The 23,662-nt window shown below is 48.8% G+C and overlaps 4 protein-coding genes across 8 annotated transcripts in view; 2 read left to right on the plus strand and 2 right to left on the minus strand.

Moving 5' to 3' along the window:
• The window catches only part of NPRL3 (NPR3 like, GATOR1 complex subunit), a 172,181-nt gene that overhangs the window by 47,489 nt on the left and 101,030 nt on the right, over positions 1-23,662 (minus strand). The window lies entirely within an intron of this gene.
• Positions 1,439-2,325, plus strand: LOC306650179 (hemoglobin subunit alpha). The gene is made up of 3 exons (XM_079122002.1): positions 1,439-1,595; positions 1,722-1,926; positions 2,080-2,325. Exons 1-3 carry the CDS (start codon positions 1,501-1,503, stop codon positions 2,206-2,208), a joined length of 429 nt encoding a protein of 142 aa, XP_078978128.1. The 5' UTR covers positions 1,439-1,500; the 3' UTR covers positions 2,209-2,325.
• Positions 4,710-7,088, plus strand: HBQ1 (hemoglobin subunit theta 1). Its single transcript, XM_079122003.1, has 4 exons — positions 4,710-4,873; positions 4,956-5,160; positions 5,264-5,488; positions 5,877-7,088. Exons 1-3 carry the CDS (start codon positions 4,779-4,781, stop codon positions 5,390-5,392), a joined length of 429 nt encoding a protein of 142 aa, XP_078978129.1. The 5' UTR covers positions 4,710-4,778; the 3' UTR covers positions 5,393-5,488; positions 5,877-7,088.
• LUC7L (LUC7 like) overlaps positions 8,876-23,662 on the minus strand; it is a 33,959-nt gene continuing 19,172 nt past the window's right edge. For 4 of the 5 annotated variants that reach the window (XM_079121864.1, XM_079121868.1, XM_079121865.1 and 1 more), the window contains 7 exons: positions 20,803-20,913; positions 19,593-19,736; positions 14,288-14,464; positions 11,717-11,805; positions 10,304-10,333; positions 9,787-9,957; positions 8,876-9,218 (listed from right to left, as the gene is read on the minus strand). In XM_079121864.1, the coding sequence (XP_078977990.1) occupies positions 9,077-9,218; positions 9,787-9,957; positions 10,304-10,333; positions 11,717-11,805; positions 14,288-14,464; positions 19,593-19,736; positions 20,803-20,913 (864 nt within the window). In that variant the 3' untranslated portion in view covers positions 8,876-9,076. Of the gene's footprint in view, positions 9,219-9,749; positions 9,958-10,303; positions 10,334-11,716; positions 11,806-14,287; positions 14,465-19,592; positions 19,737-20,802; positions 20,914-23,662 lie in introns of all 5 variants that reach the window. The other variant, XM_079121867.1, reaches the window with a different exon arrangement.

The following is a 23,662-nucleotide window of genomic DNA, read 5'->3' on the forward strand; positions in this document are numbered from 1 at the left end:
AGGAGTGCAGAGTAGGAAGGGGAAAGGGGCACTGTAGCAGGGTTCTGGGGCACTGCTAAGATGGGTCTAGCTCTGCCCTTGCTGTCCAAGGCAGTTGGCCCTCACCAATACCCAGATGACCAAGCAGGCCTCCCAGTAAGGATCCCAGGGGAGGGACTTGCACAGCTGTGGGCTGAAGGGTGCCACCAAAACCCCCTCCAGAGCAAGTTCTTCCTCCAGGCCCCAGGCAAGGCCACGTGGGTGACTTCTTGTCCCCTTTGCTCCTTAGGACCTCCACTCACCAGCAAGCCCAAGGGACCACCACTGACATGGACAGCACCAGCCGGCACTCCAGCCCCTCTCCTGCTTCATGGAAGTCCCTCCTTTCTTCAGCCTAAAGCCTCAGACCAGTTTCATCACCCCCTCTCCCTCCTCGGTTCCATAGCCTCAGGGACCTTCTCTCCCTGCCCCTGAAGGCAAGGCTCTGCCTTCTCCCAAGCTTTACCCTCAAGTCTCACCTCCTCCAGGAAGCCCACCCTGACCCTCAGGCTAGACTAGGTCTCCTCATCCACTTTCTCCATGTTTCCTCAGTGTCCTTCCCAAAGTGGATGTATACTTCTGTGATGACTCGATGACAGTGCAGGTCCCTGACAGGCCAAATGCTCAGGTCTTGCTCAGCCTGTTCCTGGGTCTATCAATCTAACCCCCATTTAAATCAAGTCATCCATGAGGTGCAATTTGGACAGGGGTGTCACTGTGAACAAGAACCACTCCTCCAGTGGTGCAGAGAGGCCATTATTCACCCAATCACGCAGGGGCTGGCAGAGGAGGGACCCACTGTGAGTCCCTGATCTAGGGCTGCACCACCACCAGGCAAGGGATCTGGAACCTGGAGCACCCTGCTCCAGCGCTAGCACTTCCATGCATGGGTGCGTCTTCCTTCCTTGTACCTGGAGTCACTGTCTGTGGAAGGAAAGGGGGCTGCAGGAGAGCTGATGGGAGGATGGCGGGCAGGGCACCATCGTGTGGGCACCTCCTTCTGCCCCACTGGGAAAGCCTTCGCTCCCTTCTCGCACGCCTTCCAGATTCACCCGTCGATTCTGCTCAGGTGATGCCCATCCAGCGTGTGCTAAGCCTAGGATCAGGGCAGGTGGTGTGGGCTGACCCTTGCCGGGTTCACAGGAACCCAGTTCCCGGCTAGGATGCTCAGGCATCCGAGGCATCATTGAGCTTCTGCGCCCCCACACCCCCGGCAACTGGGGCCCATCATGCTGCTTCCAAGGAGGCCTCAGGTAGTGGGGAAAGGAACTTCTGACCCGTGGGTCCCTGCGAGGTAGAGGCACAGATCGGCGGGCGAGGCAGCGCTCCCCCTGCTGGCCGGGCCCGGTTGCTCACCCGCACGGTTCCAGCCAATGAGCGCGGCTGGGCAGGGCGGGTCCCACGCACCACCGGCATAAAAGGGCCGCGCTCTGCTGGTCCAACACGCTTCTGGTTCTGACACGGACTCAGAAAGAAATCACCATGGTGCTGTCTGCTGCTGACAAGACCAACGTCAAGACTGCCTGGGACAAGATCGGCGGCCATGGTGCAGCGTTTGGCGGGGAGGCCCTGGACAGGTGAGCGCCCTCCTCTGCCCTGCTAGGTCACCGGGGGCTCAACGCCCGCCCAGTGTCCAACTGGCACCCCTACCTGTCATGCCCCCACCCTTCTCAACTTCGCCACCCGCCCCTTTTGCCCCGCAGGATGTTCCTGAGCTTCCCCACCACCAAGACCTACTTCCACCACTTTGACCTGACTCCCGGCTCCGCCGATATCCAGAGCCATGGCAAGAAGGTGGCCGAGGCGCTAGCCACCGCCGCGGGCCACCTGGATGACCTGCCTGGCGCCCTCTCTGCTCTGAGTGATCTGCACGCGCACAAGCTGCGTGTGGACCCGGTCAACTTCAAGGTGAGCGCTCGCGCCGACGGGGCCAGGAGGGACCCGGGCAGCGGAGGGCGCAGGTGGCACTCTGCGCAGGGCAGAGAACCCCACCGTTAGCGAAGGTGGAGCACGGACCGCAGTGGCCTCTACAGCCACTGAGAGCTATTCCTCTCTCTGCAGCTCCTGAGCCACTGCCTGCTGGTGACCCTGGCGGCTCACATGCCGGCTGATTTCCCCCCTGCGGTGCACGCCTCCCTGGACAAGTTCTTGGCCTCTGTGAGCACCGTGCTGACCTCCAAATACCGTTAAGGTGGAGCCTTGGTGGCCTCGCCCAAGCCCACCAGGCCTCTGTCCAGGCCCTCCTCCCCTCCCCTCCTCCTGGCACCTGCACCTCTTGGTCTTTGAATAAAGTCTGAGTGGGCGGCAGCCTGTGTGCCCTGGGTTCTCTGTGTCTGCCTAGGTGTCAAGGTTGGGGGTGGGTAGCTTCTTGGGAACTCATCATTCACCTGGTTCAAAGACCTCTCTGCATCTGGAGTGGGCAAGAAAAGTAAAGGGAGGGAGGGGAGGCAAGAAGCGGGAGTGGGAGCCAGCCCCTCCACCTAGAGAGCTCTCCTGTAGTTCCTCCCGGCATTTCACTCCAGGGCCTGGCAGATTCAACACGAGTTTGTGGCAATACTACCTTTGTTCCTCCTCTACACTTTATCACACATGCACACACACTTGCACTAATAGATGGCCTAGCAAGATGGGCAATGTGACACATGCTGATAATTCCAGCTGCCTTGAAGGCAGAGGCAGGAGGACTGTAAGTTGGAGGACAGACTGAGCAACTTAGCAAGACTGCCTCAAAACAAATAAACAAAGTGAAAAGGTTGGGCACTTGCCCTGACATGGGATTGGGGGAAATTGGCCTAGCTCTCCCAGGGACCCTCCCAGAGAAGGGTGGTGGTGAGGCCACACTTTCTCAGAATAACACTGAATCCTCTCCCTTCACCAATTAGTTTCCCTAAAAAAAAAAAAAAACCCAGATTCTCTATATAGTTCTGATAAACTTGAGGGTGAGTAGCAAATTGCAGATGCCACATCATTTTCAGGAGCTACCAACCCAGGATGTTCATTCTATGAATACTGTAGTCCTGGGGCCATCAGGGTCAGGATTTTGGGCCCAGCCCAATGCCCACTCAGCTGCCCCAGGTCGTCGGTGCTCCTGTTCCAGCGCAGCAGTAGAGAGAAGATCCAGAGCGAGGGAGACCTGGCTGATCCGCCCCCACATAGATCCTACCAGCAGAGCAGGCCCCAGGCAGGGGTATCAGAGGGAAGGGTTGGCAGTCATTGGGCCCCAGCCCTTCACTTACGAACACTGTTCTTGGGATTGCAGTTGGGGCTCAGTGGCAGAGCACTTGCCTAGCATGTATGAGGCACTGGGTTCGATCCTCAGCACCACATGAAGATAAATAAAATGGAGGTTTTGTATCCATCTACAAATAAAGATTTTTTAAAAAAGAACACTGTTCTTTCTACCCTAAGCCCAAGACTCATCCTTAATATGCCCTTTGGCTCAATAGAGCTCTGGGTAGGAGCCATCTTTGCTATTTTATTAGGAAAAATGGAGGTCTCAGCTATGGTGGAAACACAGCAGATGTATGTCAGTGGACAAATGTGCCCACGAAATGTGGCTTGTACACAGAATTCAGGCATAAAAGGAAAGGAAGTTTGCAGGATGTGGACAAACCATGCAAGAAGCCAGACCTGGAAGACTACATATTTGTATGATCTCATTCATATGCACAGTGGCACATGCTTGTAATCCAGGCTATCTGGGAGGCTGAGGAAGGAGGATCCCAAATTCTAGGCCAGTTGGGCAACTTAGCAAGACCCTGTTGCAAAATAGAAAATGAAACGGCTGGAAACATAGTTCAGTAGTCCATGTGTTCAATGAGGAGGAGGAGAGGGAGGAAGAGGGAGGAAGGGCAGGCGGAGGCCGGGGAGGGCCAGCCAGTCAGCCAGCCAGCCCACCCAAAATAAGCAAATCCATGGGCAAAGGAGCAGATGAGTGGTACCCAGGAGCTGGAGGAAGGGGATTGGGTAGTTAACAGTTATGGGGTTTCTGTTTGGCATGATGAAAAAGCTCCGGAACTAGACATAGTGATGGCTGCACAGCTCTGAGACTGTCCTAAATGTCACTGAATTGCACACTCTTAAGATGGCTTTAATGGTAAATTATGTGAATTTTACCTTTTTGGTTTTTTGGAGGGGGGACTGGGGATTGAACCTAGGAGTGCTCTCATTGAGTTACATTCCCTGTCTTTTTAATTTTTTTTTTTTTTTTTTTTTTTTTTTTTTTTAATTTTGAGACAGTCTTGCTAAGTTGCTCAGGTTGGCCTCAATTCAACTCATTTCCCAGTAACGCAAGAAAAAAATTTTAAAATGTGTGGTGTGGAACCCGGCAGAGCAGATGCTGACTAGGTACCTACTATTAATATTTGGACACCCAGACACCTAATAAATGTTCACTGTTCTGAAAGGAACTTCTACCAGGAGCCAGGCACCTGACATTTGATACCCGCGTAACTCCCACGGCAAACTATGATAATGGTAGATGGCCTTAAGAAGGGGTCCCAATCGTTGCAGGAGATAGAGCGCACGCCGAAACGCACGCCGGGGCTCAGCGTTCCCGGGTACCACGCTCCGCAGAGCGAACGCTGAACGAGCGCGGCCCCGCGCGCCGCGGGACGGAGGTGGCAGTCGGGCGCAGCGCAGACGCTCCGGGGCGCGGCAGCGGGCGCCCCCTGGCGGCTGCGCGGAGCCTGCGGTCCGTAGGCGCGGGCGCAGGAAGGGCACCGAGCGCTCGGTCCCGGCCGGGAGGGCGGGAGGGCGGCATGGCGCTGTCTGCGGCAGAGCGGGCCATGGTGCGCGCGCTGTGGAGGAAGCTGGGCGACAACGTCGGCGTCTACGCGACCGAGGCTCTGGAGAGGTAGGGAGCGGGCGGCGGGACCCCGGCCCCACTGTGCTCGGCCCGCGCGGGGACGCGCACCCACCCTCCGTTCTCCCGGCAGGACCTTCCTGGCCTTCCCCGGCACCAAAACGTACTTCCCACACTTGGACTTGAGCCCCGGCTCCGCCCAGGTCAAAGCCCACGGCCAAAAGGTGGCCGACGCGCTGACCCTCGCCGTGGACCAGCTGGACGACCTGCCGGGCGCCTTGTCCTTTCTGAGCGACCTGCACGCACACAAGCTGCGTGTGGACCCGGCCAACTTCCAGGTGAGCGCGTGGACCCGGCTGGACCCAGGGTCGCCGGGGCAGGGGGTCCCATCCGGAAGGGTGAGGGATGGATGGACCCAGGCCACGGCTGCTCTGCCCGCAGCTCCTGTGCCACTGTCTGCTGGTGACCCTCGCCCGGCACTTTCCTGGGGACTTCAGCCCCGCCATGCAGGCCTCGCTGGACAAGTTTCTGAGCCGCGTGACCTCCACGCTGGCCTCCAAGTATCGCTGAACTCTGGTTGGTGGTCGGGGGCCTCCTGGCAAAGCCAAGAAGTCCCGTTTCCCGGCCGGCATTTGAATAAAGTCCCCCAGAACAGCCTCCTGACAGGTATGTCCTTTAGATACAGCAACAGGCAAGGCTCTGTCCATTCTAGGGGGTTGGCTAGGGTCTGGGGAGTAGGGTCTCACAATCCTCAGCAGCCCCACCCCATGTTCCTGGCTCCCTCCAGACACTCCCCAGATCCACGTGGATGGGCTGCCCACCCCCACTCCTAGCAGATGCAGAAGCTCTGCAGTGGGGGGAGGCTGGTAAAAGTTGATGACTCTGAACCAAGTGGAAGGAGGTGGGTCCAGCCCCAATACCCAGTCAGGTAGTGGACAGGGTGGTGGTGGAGGGCCCACTGGAATCCTGCCTTCATCTCACATCTCCACAGAGGGGAAACGTAGGGGTTTATTTTATTTTTATTTTTATTTTTTCCCATATAAAATGAACCAAGGTAACTGCAGAAACATCAGTAAGTAATTACCCCGTCTGCTGCCCGCCCCTTTCCACTACTCGAGTCAGGAGCAGATCTGGCACATGGCAAAGGAACATCCAGAGCACATGCATGACACAGACACACAAATCAGACCACCAATGGGCATAAACAGGTCTGCAGCCTCCTGTGTAGCCAGGGACAGTCTTTCAGCTTTTGCTAGCCTCAAATACCAGTGGACAGAGCAGACCACTCAAGAAGGGTGTGTTGGTCAACAACCTTCCCAGGCTGATGGTATCCAGGCACTTCTGGGGTATTTGTGGGGTTCCCAGGAGAGACTGGCATTGGAACCAGGAGATTGCAGGTCCCCTGCCCAATGACACTGGGCACAGTCCACCCAGCAAGGGCCTGGGCACAACAAAAATGTGCAGGGGGGCGAACTGCTCTCTGCTTGGGCAGAGACGTCCCTCTTCTGCCCTTGATGTGGAGCTCCTCGTCTTGGGCTTTCCAAGCTGGACCAGGCCTCAGACCACTGGTTCCCTGGTTCTTGGGTCCTTGGGCTGGGAGTGGAACCACACAACCTGGCTTTTCTGGGCCTCCAGCCTGCAACAGCAGGTTGCTGACTTCCCATCCTGGGGCAGCAAGGGCCAATCCCACATAATAGCTATGAATCTCTATGTCCTACTGCTTCTGTTTCTCTAGAGAATCCTAGGAAGAAAAAACAAAAAGCAGTGAAAAACAGCCAGGTGTGGTCTAGTCCCACCACCTGGGAGACTGAGAACACTATGACTTGAACCCAGGACATCAAGGCCAGGCTGGCAACATAGTGATACCTTGTTTCAAAAAATAATACTTAAAAATGGACTCTTAGCTGGGCACATCCCAGCAGCTCAGGAGGCTAAAGCAGGAGGACCCCAAGTTCAAAGCCAGCCTCAGCAACTTAGTGAGACCCTAGATAACTTGGCGAGGGTGAGACCCTGCCTCAAAAAATAAAAGACCTGGGGATGTGGCTCACTGGTCAAGCACTTCTGGATTCAACAATGGTACCAAAATAAAAGAATATACAATTTTTTACAAAACAGCCCCCTCCAGTAGAGGAGCCACTGTGCAGCCTGTGTCAGTCACATGCAGGTTGTATAACTGGGCCAGGAACCTGGGACCTCAGCTTGTCCTTCTCCCCCACCTGCCAGGGCTTCTCACCAGCTCCTGTCTATGGGCTACACCAAGGGGACCCTGTGCAGGAGGCAGACGTGGCAGAGTCAACACCACAGCAAGTACAGCCATCCAACTGGCTTCTCTGAAGTCCCCACCCATGGTGTGCTGGAGTCTTCCCATGGTGTGAGGGCAGTGTGTCTGGGGAGAACCCTTTTGTTCTGCCTCATCCTGGGGTCCCTTGGGTGTGATGACCACTCTACCTGGGAAGCGGTCCTGATGGGCAGTCTCCTTCACAGGGCAGGGACCTGCCTCCCATGTCCAGACACCACCCACAGTGTGTCTGACTTTTACAGGCATTGCTGTGGAAAGCAAGAACTGTACTGAATGAAAAAGGTACAGACGTAGGTCCACTACAGCAGGCTGAGGACCCGATGGAGGTTTTCCTAGGGACAGGGAGCTGAGGGGAAGGAAGCAAAGTCTAGGGGGCCTCAAAGCTGCTCTGGGGCATGGGCTCCATTTGGCCTGGATCACTGGAAAAAGGCACAAAGGACCACAGTACTTTCCCAGCAAAGGGAGGTGGCAAGTCCTCTACCCAGAGGGCTACACTAGATCAGGTCACCATGGAAGGACTGCGGGGGGGGGACATTGACTCAGAAGCCCAAGAGGGCCTTGCCCCTCAGCTGCCATCAGAGGAGCTAGGGTGTGTGGGTGCTGCAGGTCATTCACTGGCATGCCCTATTCCCTGGCAAAACAACAAAGCCAAACACAAGCTATTTGTCCACATACAGAAATTTATGTCTAGACAGAGAGAGAAAAGGATCCAAACCAATCACAGTGGTAATGGGGGGTGATGGAGCGGACAGACTGGCTGACTTAAGCCTGGGAGAAGACAGCCTGCAAATGAACACTCAGCCTGGACACCCGTGACCTGCCTGCAGGCTGGATGCTGGTGCAGAGATCCATACACACACACGGAACAAAGCACCAATCCCACACGGACTCCAAAGATCCCCTTCCCACCAGCCTTTCCTGTGGAGACAGGAAAGTCAGGGAAGGACTGTGTCACAGGCCAGCAGAGCAGCACACCTACCCACTGTCATGCAAGGGACATGCTGGGGCAAGGGTAGGCCGGGATGGGACCAGTGGCCACATCAGGATGCTGGCGGCCAAAAGATGCCATGTGTGCCCATCTAGTCAAACAGCTCAAAGGAGACACCTGCACCTCTACGGGGGTAGAGATGGAGTGACTGTGTTAACAATGAGGCCAACAGAAGTTTCCTTCAAGACAAATTTTAACCTGCCTCCTCGGAAATGTGAAAAGGGGAAGGAGCTCCCCGTGTCCGTGAGTCAGCACTTACCCTTCCCTTTGGTCTTAAGGCATGTGTCCTATGATGGCAGCAAGAAAGGCTGAGTGGGTAACTCAGAAACCCATCCAGGCAGCTACTGCACCACACTGGCACCCTGGAACATGACCTAAAGCTAGCACCCCTCACGCCCCTCAAGTCTGCCAGGTGGGCGTCACCCAGGGGCTTTTCTTTGCCCTACATAACTTCAAATAGGGAATGACAGTACACCTTGCCTGAGCCCGGATCTGACAGGCCAGCTCCCCCTGAAGGGATGGATGGGAATATGCCCTCTGCTCCCTGTCTGCTCTCTAGTCTGTAGCAGGGGCTGGAGACCACCAGCTGAGATGGGTGTGGGTCAGGAGGGTGGGCAGCCACATACACCTGGCTCAGCTGGGGACAGACACCAAAAGCCAGATGGTGGCTGGATAGCAAGTCGCAGTTTTCCAAGGTGGGGCGGCAGCAGGCCTGTCTCTCCTAGAATGGAGGAGGGTCCGGGCAAAGTACTTCAGCAGAGGATGGTCAGGAGGCAGTCAGGTTTATTTATTTCTACACAACATAACCCATAATACAGGAGCAACTCTGCACGACCTAGGAACTCACAGCTAGCTCCATACAATAGAAATTCAAACTACAAAAGGTGAGTCATGTTCAGCAAATACAAAGGGCACTCTTAGGCTGTGCTGAATATTCCCAGACTCTCGATGGAACCAAAGCACGGGCTCAGAGCTCGCCAGCCTCCTTCTCCTCTGACCTCCGTGAAGCCGTCTTCCCGTTGGAGCTTTCCAGTCTCCAGTCCGCAGACCCACGCTCACTCCGCCCACACTCCCAGGGCTCTTCTCTTGATGCACGCTCTCTGGAGAACCTAGGGAAGGGGAACCCGAGGCTCAGTGGAGGCTGCCACCCTGCTTCTGGGTGGCTGTTCAGAAGCCAACAACGTGGACCCTCCCCACTGGGACAGGGAGGGCCCTGGTCCCAGAAGGCCACGGGGCAGCCAGGCCTGCCATCTCATGCCCAACCTACCACACAGGGAACATTAGGTAGTCACTAAAAACTGACATTTGCAAAGACTTTTAATGAGGAAAGTACAACAAAATTTTACATGTGATACAGGGTCTACTACGTGAGAATACAACAAGGAAAAGACCAAAATTTAAAACCACGACAGAAGCAGGGCCCAGTGTCAAGTGTCAGTGCCTGCAGTCCAGGATGACCAAGTGCAGAAGCCCTGCAGCTCCACCTAGAGGTCTGTGAGGGATATCCTCCACAGTCCTCTCCCCTTCAGGTCTCACCACTGGCCAGGCTCCCCACAAGCCCAGCCTCACCCTATGAGATGAAGAAGGGCCCACTGACAGACCCCCAGCAAACCCAGGGAACACAAAGAGAAGGGGCTCACTCCTGGTTGCAGCTACTGAAGGAGTCAGAGTAGTTACTTGTATTTCGCACTCCGGTCCCTGGAAGCCCGGCGATGTCCCCGGCTGCGGCTCCGGGAACGGCTGCGATGGCGCCGGTGTCTGTCTCGGGACCGGGACCGGGAAGACTTCCTTCGGTCTCGGGAGGTAGACCTTGACCGCCTTCGAGGACGCCGATCTCGGGAGCGTGACCTGGAAAAACCGAAGGCTCCGATGGTCAAGACTGCACCGGAAACAGCAGCCCAGGACTCCCCCTACCCACTGTCCTATGGTCAGGTTCTGCCTGTGGCCTTACTTGTATTTCCCCATCATCTCCCAAATGTGCAAGTCAGGTTTAAATCACTCCCATGAGCCACTCTCAGGCCAGAACCACCCCGAGTGGGGCTTCCTAAACACTCCTGGTTGGTCACAGGCCTCAGCAGCCCGCGTGGTGGCCTTCACATGCCACCCTGCCCACCAGATAAAGGCATGGAATTGCAAACATCAACTGTGGAAGAGGCATGTGACTGAGGACACTGTTTTGGATCTGGAAGCCTACCTCCTACGGTCTCTGGTTCTGGATGCAGACCTGAAAAGGGAAAAGATGATGAACAACGTTCCAAAAGCATCCCCACTCTCTACTGGCTGGAGAGGTGCCCCCACTCGAGGTGGAAGCCGCTCCCCAAGACCTGTTCCCTCTTGGCTGCTCAACTGCTCAGGTTGCAGTGGGAGGTGCTGACACTCACAGGATGAGGCCCCACCCACTCTGTGGCTCACTCAGTGGCACTGGCAGCACCCAGGCCACCTGTGCAGGCCAGAGTTACAAGCCTTTACAACGGACACTGGCTCCAGTGTGCAGTCAGAACAGACGCAGGGCTGCATGCAACTCCACTGCCACCCAAGTTCCAGGCATAGGCTTAGTGCCCGGTGAGCATCAAATGGGATCCTTCGATCAGACGACCAGCAACCTGAAACATGCATGTCACAGCGAGGTCTCAGGTGACACTCATGCTGAGAGCACTGTGACCGTCTAGACATGCCCAACCACAACGGTGGCACCTCTGTGCAAAAGGCTGGCAGGTCTCCTGAGGATGTTCCCCCAGAGCGTGAAGCTCTAACAATGAAACCACCATGGAAACAACACGCCACAGCAAGCACTGGCTCTGTTTGAGCCATGCGCTCAGGAATTCCTTTGGAAAAGCAGTTTGGGACTTGTAAGGGAAAGGAACTATATCAGAACTCTTCTCTGAACTCCAACCAGAAGGAACACCTCCCCTGGTGGAGCTGGGCGTTCTAACTGTACACGGCCGCTCAAGCTCCACCCATCCCTCCCCACACGACCTTCTCGACCCCAGCAAGTGCCAACTCCAGGCCAAGTTCCATTCCTGTCAGTTCTGTCCCCAGATCACACCCCCAGACTCCAGCCCCTTGACTCTTCAGACCCCCAATTCCTTCATGAGGATCCTCCCAACCAGCAACTCACTGGTCTTGTTGCCCCACCCAACACCCTACACCCTGCTCTCCAAAGGGTGGCGGCACCTCCTGGCACCAGACCCCATGTCTCCTATGAGATTTTTCAGGTCCCACACTATGCAATAAAGGTATGCCAGGCGACCTCCAACCACGCAGCCCAAAGTTCTTCCCTGACGCACTGTCCTAGAGCAAGGTGCCGCCACAAGAGCACACTGCTCTCCCTGAGGAGCAGCTCCTGCCTTTCCCATCTGCTGATGGCTGTGTGCCCAACAGTCAGTGGAGCAGCTTATGTGGGTGAAGGAGGACGCTTTCCTTAACTGTTCCTCTTCCTTCTCTTAAGGTGAGCACACGCAGGCACTGGGCCAGCCTGCAGTCTGTAGGACTGAATATGCTCTTAGCCTGTGGCAGACCATGACTACTCCAAGCCACACCTTGGTGCATGAAGCAGGGTCTCCTGAGCCCAAGGGCACTGCCAACCTGCTAGCCTCTCCCTGCTCACCTCCTGCTCAGCCGTTCCTCCCGCTCTCGCTCCTCTCGTCTCCTCAAGCGATCCTGATTTCTCTTCTCCTGCTTTTCAGCCACAGTTTTCTAAACAGATGAAAAATGGAAAAAGAGAAAAAAAAAAAAAAAGAAAAAGAAAGAAAAAAGAAAAACTCTAAGATTTAAACACTAACTCATTTGCTTAAAAACTTCTTAATCAAGCCAGGTGCAATGGCACAGGCCTATAATCCTGATGCCTCAAGAGGCTGAGGTGGGAGGATCACAAGTTTGAGGCTGGTCTGAGAAACTGGGTGACACCCTATCTTAATTAAAAATAAAGGTTGGGCGTGGTGGCACACACCTGAAATCCCCGCGGCTCGGGAGGCTGAGACAGGAGGATGGAGAGTTCAAAGCCACCTCAGCAAAGGTGAGGTGCTAAACAACTCAGAGAGACCCTGTCTCTAAATAAAATACACAATACAGCTGGGTTTGTGGCTCAGTGGCAGAGTGCCCTGAGGATTGATCCCCAGCACCACCAGTAAGTAAGTAAGTAAGTAAGTAAGTAAGTAAGTAAGTAAATAAATAGAAAAAAAGGTACATTCAAAAAACATGTCGTACTGCTACTTCACCACCTGTCACCATCATCGTGTGTCTGTGTGTGTACTCACCACTCACAGCAGCAACAGTTTAGACACCTCACAGATCAAGTTCTTCAGGCTGTAGGCAAAAAGTTGTAAACATACCCACTTTTTTCTTTTTTGTACTGGGAACTGAACCCAGGGGGTGGTTTAACTCCAAGCTACATCCCTAGTCATTCTTTTTTTAATTTTGGGGGATAGGGCCTTAGTAGCTAGCTACTGAGGAGGGCCTCCAATTTATGATGCTCTGAACCTCAGCCTTCTGAGTCACTGGGATCTCAAGTGTGCATCATATGCCTCGTTCATGTTCAAAGTTCTTTGTTGTTGGTGTTTTTGTACTGGGGATTAAATTTCCAGCCCTTTTTATATTTTATTTAGAAACAGGGCCTTGCTGAGGTGCTTAGGGCCTTGTTCAGTGTCTGGTTGGTTTTGAACTAACAATCCTCCTGCCTCGCCTCCCAAGCCACTGGGATTACAGACATGTGCCATCACACCTGGCCATTTCCCAACTTTAGGAAAAAATTCTTTATGAGACAATAGAGACCAAGTATTTATTTATATTCTATTGAATACATATAACATACAACCTTTTACATCTATAAACTTATAAGGAAAATTTCAACTGAGTACACTGAAAACTAGCCAGAATGTAGCTTGAAGTTGAAGTGCCCCTGAGGTCAATCCCCAGAACCAAATGTTCTACTGGGAAGATAGAAGCAACATTTTTTACGAATACCCTCAGTGCCACTGTACTCTGATCCTACTTCTAGTCCCCAATTCATGTCACCTAGGGGACCTTTTCTTGGGTGCAGAACCCTTTCATCTACTTGTCCAAGGGAGCAGCATCTTCCTGGAGACAGACAAAACCCAGTCTTACTAAATGTGGTCTGGGTTACTGTACCATTCCACATTCCAGTCAGATGCCATGTCTGTTCTTCCACATCTCAGGTGCATGGAGGGAAGGCTACATGGCCAGCCCTTTTTTTTATTTTCAGAAATAGTCTAAGTTCTCCTGGCTGGCCTTCAGATCCTACTACCTTAGCCTCCTGAGTAGCTGGGACTGTAGGCTACGCACCATCTCACCCAGCTCCATTCTTTTTTTTTTTTTTAAAGATTTTTTTTAGATGTTGATAGATCATTATTTTATTAATTTATTTATAAGTGGTGCTGAGAATCGAACCCAGTGCCTTAACCATGCTAGGCAAGTGCTCTACCACTGAGCCACAACCCCAGCCCCCAGTTCCATTCTTAAAGTTTTAAATGTTTATAGCCTAATTAGGAAGGAACAGGTGGTACACTGCTAACAGAAAAAACCCACTGCTTCCTTTTCTTTTCTGATGCAACTCAAATGCAACGATAAATGAACCACACAGAAGCTATTTCAGAACTGTCCATACCCAGGGATTAGACTCCATAATTTAACACAAAGAAGGGGTACAAACCAAATAAATTTGCAGGATTCTTTGGATTCTGATATTTCATGTCTCATATGAAATCAAGTGATAAATTTTGAGTATTTCACTATAAAACTCAAGTTCTTAGAGTGAATCAGAACAAAGGGGTTTTTCTAAAATTTTTTTTAGTTGCCAAAGGATATTTATTTATTTATATGTGGTAGTGAGAATCAAAGCCACTGCCTCACACTTGACATGACACTCTACCACTAAGCCACAACCCCAGCCCAAAAGATTTTTGAAAATATAGAAACGTGAAGGTGGAGCTGGGTGGTAGCTCACTAGCGGAGTGCTTGCCAAGCACACGTTAAGCACTGGGTTCAGCATCACATAAAGACAAATAAATAAAATACAGGTACTGTGTCCATCTATAACTAAAAAACAACTTAAACTAAATTAAAACAAACCAATAACAACAACAACAACAACAAAAATCAGAAATGGGAGGTTACTACAAGACTTCTGGGAGTTCTCCAGAAACACAACTCACTAACATACCCTCAACTGATCAAGCTTCTCTCGGATCTGAATAAAACCCAGGTGTAACTTGCCCCCAAAGTGATCTGCGAGGCGACGGTCATTGTCATGGAGACCCAGGTAGGCAGAACAGACCTCACACACACGCAGCTTTTGCTGCTGGAAACTGGATGCAGGCATGGAATTCCTGTATTCTTCCTGGAGAAAGGAGAGAGAGATGAAGGTAAGTGAACAGAAATGCCACCATGTACCAACTTCCAAGACAAAAATTACCCAAGAGGTCAGCAGACGTGGCTTTTAAACAAATTTAAACATGGGACTGTTCAGACTTTCACATATTCGCTAATCAGTTTAAAACATGAATTAATAGCTGAGAAGGCGGCCACACCTGTAATCCCAGCAACTCTGGAGGCTGAGGCAAAAGGATCATGAATTCCAGACCAGCCTCAGCTATGTAGAGAGATAACAGTCTCAAAATAAAAATAATAAAGGTCTGGGGATGTATCTCAGGGTTAGTTAAGCACCTCTGGGTTGAATCCCCAGTATTATCAATCAATCAATCAACTAATCAATCAATAAAAAACAATAAAACATTCATGATAGCAAAAAACATTCAAAAGTTCTCAAACAAGCAGGATTATTCTGAAGCCGGTGGGGAAGACAAGTCTCTGCTCTGTATGAGAAATTAAAAACCAGAGGAGCAAGAAGAATCCTCAACAAATACGCAAAAAACATAAACCATAGGGATCATGTCCCAATGTCCAAGAAACCACCCCAGTGCTGCTGCAAAAATGACAGTATGCAGGCAGGCATGGTGGCACACACCTGTAACCTCAGGTACGCAGAAGGCAACGTGGCCAGACCCTGCTTCAAAATGAAAATTAAAAGGGCTGAGGATATAGCTCAGTGGTACAGCACTAGAACGCTTGTTGGAGGCCACAGTTTCAATCCCCAAGACTACAAGGAAAAAAACCACAATGAAATCCAACATACTGAGCCCAGTACATGGATGTATGCCTGTAGTTTCAGCTACTCAGGAGGCTAAGGAAGATCACAAGTTTGAAGCCAGCCCCAGCAATTTAGCAGGGACCTAAGCAACTTAGTTGAAACCCTATCTCAAAAAAATAAAGAGTTGGGGATAAGAGCCCCTGGATTCAATCCCCAGAACCACCACCACCAATCCATTACTTAATGCAGTTAGTATGCACTAATAATTATAATAAAAAAGATCATGTAATTTATGACAGGGAGCATCTGTAGCTTTCTTGGACTGTGTTCAATAATCCAAACAGCAGAGAAATGAGAACTGCTGAAAAATGCAAATCTCAGTAGCTCAACAGCCTCTCTCCAAACTCTTCAAAGAGATCAAGTTCTTCATCCTGTCCTACCTCTCCCCATCCTTCAAAACTCCCCTTTGTAAATCCCACCTTGTTCCCAGTATCTACTCATCCAACCGTTATCTCCCCAAATCCCCTTTTTAGAATACTAATCTCCACCATCTGTGAACTGGGGTAAGCTGAGCATGGTTTGAATATGACCTAAATATAATCACTCCATGAGTACCCTTGGCTGGACTCTACTCTCTCTCAAAGTCCCCACACTTTCCCTTTTGATATTGAGGGCTGAACCCAGGGGTGCTCTACCACTGAGCTACACCCCCAGTCTTTTTTTAAATTTTATTTTATCTATCTCTGTGTGTCTACACATAGCATCTTACTAAGTTACCTAAGCTGGTCTTGGACTCTTGATTCTCCTGAGTCCACCTCCCAAGTAGCTGGGGTTACAGGCAAGTGCCAATGCACCTGGCTGAAGAAATGCATTGTCAGTCATCGGTTCTTTTTGAGGAGAACGGAATATACTTCAAGGGAAGATTAAAATGATTTACCATGACACACCAAACTAGCAAAAAAAAAAAAAAAAAAAAAAAAAAAACCACACATAAAAATAGACACTCTCACACAATGCTGGCTTACAGGCTAGGTTGACACAACTAAATGGAGGGCAGAGTAGTAAGCTACTGTTTAAAACGCATCACATGTGCACCATCACCAAGGAACTTTTGTAGTCTGTTTCCTGCAACTATTACATCAGCACCAGGAGATAGGTGTAAGAACAAGGTGCCTCACCATAGAACTGTCTGAAATGGTGACAAACCATCAATAACCTAGAAAACTGCCAACGAACATCCCTCGTCCATAAAATAAGAGTCCCACATCAATTGTCAATGTGGGAAGAACTCATAAATAAGCTGAGTCAACAATTTGAATTTTAGAAGCACTTGCGTAGTTTTAAAAATGCACAGCACAGAATGCACTATTTATGGGCCATATGAGCAATGAAGCATAAAGACAACAGAAGGACACATGCTGAGTGCAGTCTAGTATTTGCCTCTGGAAAGGAGGGAACTGGGACAGGGATACAGAAGGAACTTAAATTTTCATTATAATGTGCCGTCTTTTATTAAGGAAAAAAAATTCATGCAAAAATGATAATTATGTGAGTTTCCTCTGTCCCCTTTGTCGTTTTGAAACTTAGGAGTTTTAAATGTGTGTGTGTGTGTGTGCGCGTATATATATACATATGTGTGTGTGTATATACGTATATATATTTTTAGTTGTTGATGGACCTTTTTGTTTTATTCATTTATTTATATGTGGTGCTGAGAGTCAAACCCAGTGGTTCACACATGCAGGCAAGCTCTCTACCACTGAGCCACAACCCCAGCCTTACTCAGGTGTTTTGATATGGGGTCTTGCTATGATGCCCAGGTTGGTCATGAGCTCCCAGTCTCTGAATAGGGGAGTAAAGATGTGTGGGCCGAGCTGGGGATATAGCTCAGTTGGCAGAGTGCTCACCTCGCAAGCACAAGGCCCTGGGTTGGATCCCCAGTACTCAAAAAAAAAAAAAAAAAAAAAAAAAAAAAAAAAAAAAAAAAAGATGTGTGGGCCTATGCTCAGTATTATAGTTTAGAATTTTAAACGCTACCCTAAATTCTGATAATGTTTTGTTTTTTTTTTTTCCAAAAAAAGTCAATCTCAAAAGGTTACATATTATATGAATCTATTTATTAGTTCTGTGCCCAGGCTGGCATCAAACTTGGAATCCTCCTGCCTTAGTCTCACAAATTGCTGTTTAGTCACATGCCACCACAACTGGTACTATGATTCCATTTACAATAACTTGTTCTTGCTACCAGGGACTGAATCCAGCGGTGCTTTACCACTGAGCTACACCCCCAGTCCTTTAAATTATTTATTTTGAGGCAGAGTCTCACTTCGGCACTTAAGACCTCACTAAATTGCTGAGGATGGTCTAAAATTTGTGATTCTTCTGCCTTGGTCTCCTGAGTCAATGGGATCACAGGTGTGCGTCACTGTGCACAGCAAAACTTAGTTTCTAAACTACTAGAAGTCAACCTGAAAAGCAGGAAAGCAGCCTTGGGACTACTGAACATCTTGCTTGCAACTCCAGAGGTGCCACAACACTGCAGATATGAGCACTGCCAGGTCCCACATGCCCAGCCAACAGTCTCACCCCAAATCATCCTGACCTTGTCCCCCAGGGTGTTGCACTAGTACTGCCTCTTAGAGGCAGATCTCACAGGGAGGGGTGATGAAACTGGAGTCCTGGGCTTAGACAGTCACAATTCTGCACACTTTTTTCAGCCAGACATCCATGCGGGTAAAAACACCAAGCTATAGTTATTTAGCCAAATCACAAATTCTCCTGAGTCACCGATGGACAGTATCTCTTCCCCTGTCGCAGGAAGGGCAAGGGCTCAGGATAAACTGAAACGCAGGTCTTCCCTCCTGACGCGGCTAGAGGCACCAGAAGCCCAACAACCGAACACAGAACTCTAGGGAAAGCTTAAATATGCACCCCATTTCCCAGAAACTGGGGAAGGCTGGTAACAGTTTGGGAAGTCATGCCACCATGCCAATGGCACCAAAAGCATGTGAGTCAGTGTATCACTGCAACTGTCACTCACAATGCTTCTGTGTCATGTGCTATGAGTGGGTCCCACTTTCAGTGAGCACATATAAGCTTTTCTCTTTTTTAGTATTTTTTTAGTTGTCAGTGGACCTTTTATTTTTATTTATATGCAGTGCTGAGAATCGAACCCAGTGCCTCACATACCAGGTGAGCACTCCACCACTGAGCCACAACGCCAGCCCACATCTAAGCATTTATACAAAAAAGCACAGTATTTGTGCTGTACATCTATTCATTATCTGTTATGTTAAAGAATTTCAGGAATAAGGCTAGAAGCTGGGTGTGGTGGCACAGAGCCTGTAATCCCAGCAATGTGGGAGGCTAAGGCACAGGGTACTAAGTTGGAGGACAGCAACTTAGCAAGACCCTGTCTCAAAATTTTAAAAAAGGGGATGAGGATGTGACTCAGCAGTAGAGTGCCCCTGAGTTCAATAACGTCCCACAACACCAAAAAAAAAGAGTAAGGCTAGAGAATGCCATCTAGGGATGTCACTGAGGGCACCGACCCACCAGGGGGTCACACTTCCAGGAACAGCCTGCTCTACCAACCTCGATGCCAGCCATTGCTTGCAAATGGCTGAATGCAGTGTTCTGGGGGGTCCCATGAGTTACCCTACTGCCTGCTTCCCGTACTTAGGGCTGGTCTCAGAGGGCACGGCTTCGAAACCCACAAGCCCTTGGCACCACTTAGTTAATATAACCATGTATCTACCAAGTGTTAGGGGCCATGTGCAGCCAGAGGCACAACGATACCCAAAACCAGACCTACACCGGGGTGTGTAAACACCACCTCTGCCCCCTACCATTCCAATAAGCTCTGAGTCTGTTGGGGTCAGCTAGGGGGACTCCAGGATCACTCTAACCTAGAGACTGCCCTCAAAGTTGTTCTCACACTCAGACCACATCTCTTTGGTGCATTATCTTCATTAGAATAAACAAAGCAGAGAGGATTTCTAGGATAGTGAAACTACTCTGTAGGATATCACAATGGTAAACACGGGTCATCATCTCTTGTTCCAAATCCCTAGAATAAACTAGACATCAGGAATGAAGTCCAGTATCAAACTGTGGACTTCCGGATGATAATGATACAGGTCATCCATCAATGGTAATGAACATACCACTCTGGTGGGGGGCAGCTAACAAGCGGGGAGGCTGTGTAGGAGTTGCAGGGAAGAGATGGTGAAATCTGAGCCTTCCTCTCCAATTTTCTGGAAATCAAAACCACTCTAATCAAGTTTACTGGTTAAAAAATGCAGGAATTGGCCTAACATTAGTCCAGTGATCTCCAAATGACTTTCATTTCTCTTCCCAAGACATTTCCCTCACCGACCTCAGCTTCTTTTTTCTTTGCACGAACTTTCTCCACTTCCATGAGAATCTTCTGGGATTCGTCCACATTTCCTTCAGCTCCAAGCTGCTCAGCTTTAGCAAGGAGTTTTCCTATTTCTTCATTCAACTCGTGTACTTTTTCTGCCTGAGGGGAGAAATAATCAGGTAAACAGACACTAAAAATCAAGATTCTGAATGCAAAAGAAACAATTATTTATCTTGTTGCATCTCTGGCCTGTTTGATGGGACAAAAGGAGTAGCTTAGGGCTGGAACTGTGACTTGGTGGTGCAGCACTTACCTAACAGGTGCAAGGCCCTGGATTTGATACCAGTACCACAAAAATATATAAATAAAAACAATGAGTTAAATAAGTAAAGGAAATGGACTAAGAGCTATACTGAGACACATGCGCATTTTAGGTGTCCTTATTGCCACCAATGAAAGTCTGAGCATAAATCTGTGCATGGCATTCCAACAAAAAGCAGCAGTATCACCCCTGTAATCCTAGGTACTCAGAAGATTGAGGCAGGAGGGTTGCCAAGTTCAAGGCCATCCTGGGCCAATTAGTGAGGCCCTGTCTCAAAATAAAACAGGACTGCTGGGGTTGTGGCTCAGTGGTAGAGCAGTTGCCTAGCATGTGTGAGGTACTGGGTTCAATCCTTAACTTAAAAATAAAATTATTTTATTTATATTAAAATTATTTATAAATAAAATTATTATTAAAAATAAATAAGTAAATAAAAATAAAAAGGGTTGGGGCTAGGTGCACTAGTGCAAGTCTATAATCCCAGTGGCTCAGGAGGCTGAGGCAGGAGGACTGCAAGTTCAAACTCAGCTTCAGAACTTAGCGAGACCTTGTCTCAAAATTAAAAATAAAAAAGGGCTGAAAAATGTGACTCAGTGGTTAAGCACACCCGGATTCAATCCCCGGTACCAAATACATAAATAAATAAAAAATATCCGGGTGTAGCTCAGTGGCACAGTGCTTGCCCAGTGAGCAAGGCCCTGGGCTTAATTCCTAGAACTTCAAACAAATAAATAAGCAAAGTGAAAGAAATTATGTAGAGAGGGGAAAAGAGATAAGGAAAAAAGGCAAGGCAGCAACCCTCTGGCATGGGCATGCTTAGTCACTCAATGATGGTGAGTCAGAGTGCTATCTACTAGCAATTCAATTACAGTTGGCAATCTGTACCAAGGACACCTGACATACCTTTGCAGAAACTTCTGCACTGATCTCCTCCTGGGTTTCTGCCAACCGTTTCTTGGCAAGCTCAGTCCTCCGATCACACTCTGCAATAAAGGACTCCAAGTGATCCATTGCCTAGCTCAGGAAAAGCAGAAAGGGATGATTGATGATGCATGCCATACACTCAAGGAACCCCTTGGGATACCAGGAATGCACTCCTGTAGACTTCAGCTATAGCTAAGAAATCTGTAATCATAATAAATCAAAGGTTTTGTTAAACAAATGAATGCTAGGAAGCATGGTGTTTTCATGTGATTTTCTTGTGCATTTTCAAAATTCATAAAAGGACCACCAACCTTCAACAACACATCTCTCTGGGAACACATCTCTGTGGGAATAGAAAAGGTAACATCAAAGCAAGGCGCAAATGCACACACCTGTAATCCCAGTGGCTCAGAAGGCTGAGGCAGGAGGATCTCGAGTTCAAAGCTGCCCTCAGCAACTTAGCAAGACCCTGTCTCAAAATAAAATTTTAAAAGGGCAGGAAATGTGGCTCAGTGGTAAAGCACCTCTGGGTTTGATTCTTTAAAAAAGAAAAGGTAAATATTACTGAGAATTGTGAATAAATTTAGTTATTGCCTACTGTCTACTGTGTATAGCATGAGGAAATTCAGTCACAAAGAAGGAAAAGGAACTCTACAAATCTAACTGCTTACTCTGAAAAGAATGAATAAATTGCCACAGGTGCTAAGGTGAATGCACAACAACCAGGCAAAGGTCAATGTAATTACAGGCAGGACATCAACTTCCAACCATCAGTCTGTGCTACTAAGAAGGACCTCCTCCATTAGTCAGCTGGCTAAGGATAACATCATGTCCGATATGATAGCAAGTCCATTAGTAGTGATGACAGATTTAGACAAAGAAGCATGTTACCAAAACAGAAAGGAAATTTGGGCTGGGGATGAGAAAGCAGCTGAAAGAACGACAGGTCCAGAGGTTATGATCTGCATCCTCCCTCCAAAAGTAGAGAGCAGGGTGATTGTCCAGAGATCAGTGTTACTCAACAGAGGGACACTGGAAAGAACCAGCATCTTCCAGGAGTCTCCAACATTTCTTCGAATAAACAGGGGAGAGGCTCTATGAGGTGCTAAGTCTCCCGAGGATTAAAAAGGGCAAATCACCCCACTTGCTGTGTCTGACTTCAGATCCAACTCCATAATTGAGAAAATCAAAGTTCCTGTTATGCTAACATAAACATTCACTATGTTCAGGTCAGACCAGGAGGGAATCAAATGATCTGGCCTGTGTGTGCCAACGCAGTGGCATGCTGATTCCCAGGAAGATGAAGAACTGGTCACCTGTGCTCACCTGGGACCAAAGCTGCCAATAAGAACCTGACGTGCCAAGGCTCACCTAGGAAGTGCCCCTACTGTTCACTCAAAGACAGCACTGTGCACCTGACAGACCCAGGGATCCATTCAAGGAGGTAGAGTAGAAGATGGACACCTGACAACTCTGCCAGTGCCTTCACTGAGCAAAGCAATTACTTATACCACAAGCAGAATTCAAACTGGTTATGGCTTCAGATGTTTGAAAACCTAATGAATAAATGGTAAATATAGCATAGAAAAAGCAGACCACAGAGAAGCCTTCTAAACCACCATGTTCTTCAAAATGTGGCTTTCCTTAGTGCCCCATCTTAGGGGTGTCATGAAACACGAATTCCTAAAAGTACCTGGCACACCCCTTCTTCCCAAGAGTGGGGGCCCATAAACACAAAGTCTTAGAACGCTAAAAATAAAAACTATAGATAAATTCTTATTTTTGGTCCTTTTTTGGTAGAAAAGTATCTAATCATACCTTTAACCTGCTTTTTAAAAATTTATAGCAAAAAGGACTTATATGCAATGTTTAAGAGTTTGCCAGAATTAATATTATCAACATGGCCATACGTCCAAAAGTGCTATACAGATTTAACGCAATTCCAATTAAAATCCCAATAACACTTCTCATAGAAATAAAGAAAGCAATCATGAAATTCATCTGGAAAAACAAAAGACTCAGAATAGCTACAGTGATCCTGAGCAGGAAGAATGATGCAGGAAGTATCACAATACTAGACCTTAAATTCTACTATAGAGCAACAGTAAAGGTACTGGCACCAAAATAGACAGGTAGACCAATGGTACAGGATAGAAGACACAGAGACATACCCACATAAGTACAGTAACTTCATACCAGACAAAGGAGCCAAAAACATACAATGGAGAAAAAATAGTTTCTCCAACAAATGGTGCTCCAAAACTAGAAATCCATATGCAGTAAAATGAAATTAAACCCCTATCTCTCACCCTGTACAAGACTCAACTCAAAATGGATCAAGGATCTAGGAATTAGACCTGAAATGGTTCACCAATTAGAAGACAAAGTAGGCCAGAATCTCCTTCACGTTAGCTTAGGACCAGCCTTCCTTAACAAGACCCCCACAGCACAAGAAATAAAAGCACTAATCAATAAATGGGATGGATTCAAACTAAAAAGCTTTTTCTCAGCAAAGGAAACAATCAACAATGTGAAAAGAAAGCCTACAGAATGGGATAGAATCTTTTCCACACACACTTCAGATAAAGCACAAATCTCCAAAATCTGTAAAGAACTTAAAAAACTTTATACCCAAAATACAAAGAACTCAATCAATAAATCAGCTAAGGAACTGGGCAGACACTTCACAGAAAAAGATATACAGGCGATCAACAAATATAAGAAAAAGTGCTCATCATCCCTAGTAATTAGAGAAATGAAAATTAAAATCACCCTAAAATTTCATCTAACTCTAATTAGAATGGCTATTACCAAGAACACAAGCAATATCAAGTGTTGT

Source organism: Sciurus vulgaris (assembly GCF_902686455.1).
Source record: "Sciurus vulgaris genome assembly, chromosome: 18".
NCBI lineage: Eukaryota > Metazoa > Chordata > Mammalia > Rodentia > Sciuridae > Sciurus > Sciurus vulgaris.

What these genes read in the sequence shown, in the direction of transcription:
- LOC306650179 (XM_079122002.1), top strand. Translation starts at nt 1,501, where the DNA reads ATGGTGCTGTCTGCTGCTGACAAGACCAACGTCAAGACTGCCTGGGAC. An exon ending in GGCGGGGAGGCCCTGGACAG is followed by an intron (nt 1,596 to 1,721) that starts GTGAGCGCCCTC and finishes TTTGCCCCGCAG; the next exon opens with GATGTTCCTGAGCTTCCCCA. An exon ending in TGGACCCGGTCAACTTCAAG is followed by an intron (nt 1,927 to 2,079) that starts GTGAGCGCTCGC and finishes CTCTCTCTGCAG; the next exon opens with CTCCTGAGCCACTGCCTGCT.
- HBQ1 (XM_079122003.1), top strand. Translation starts at nt 4,779, where the DNA reads ATGGCGCTGTCTGCGGCAGAGCGGGCCATGGTGCGCGCGCTGTGGAGG. An exon ending in GCGACCGAGGCTCTGGAGAG is followed by an intron (nt 4,874 to 4,955) that starts GTAGGGAGCGGG and finishes TTCTCCCGGCAG; the next exon opens with GACCTTCCTGGCCTTCCCCG. An exon ending in TGGACCCGGCCAACTTCCAG is followed by an intron (nt 5,161 to 5,263) that starts GTGAGCGCGTGG and finishes CTCTGCCCGCAG; the next exon opens with CTCCTGTGCCACTGTCTGCT.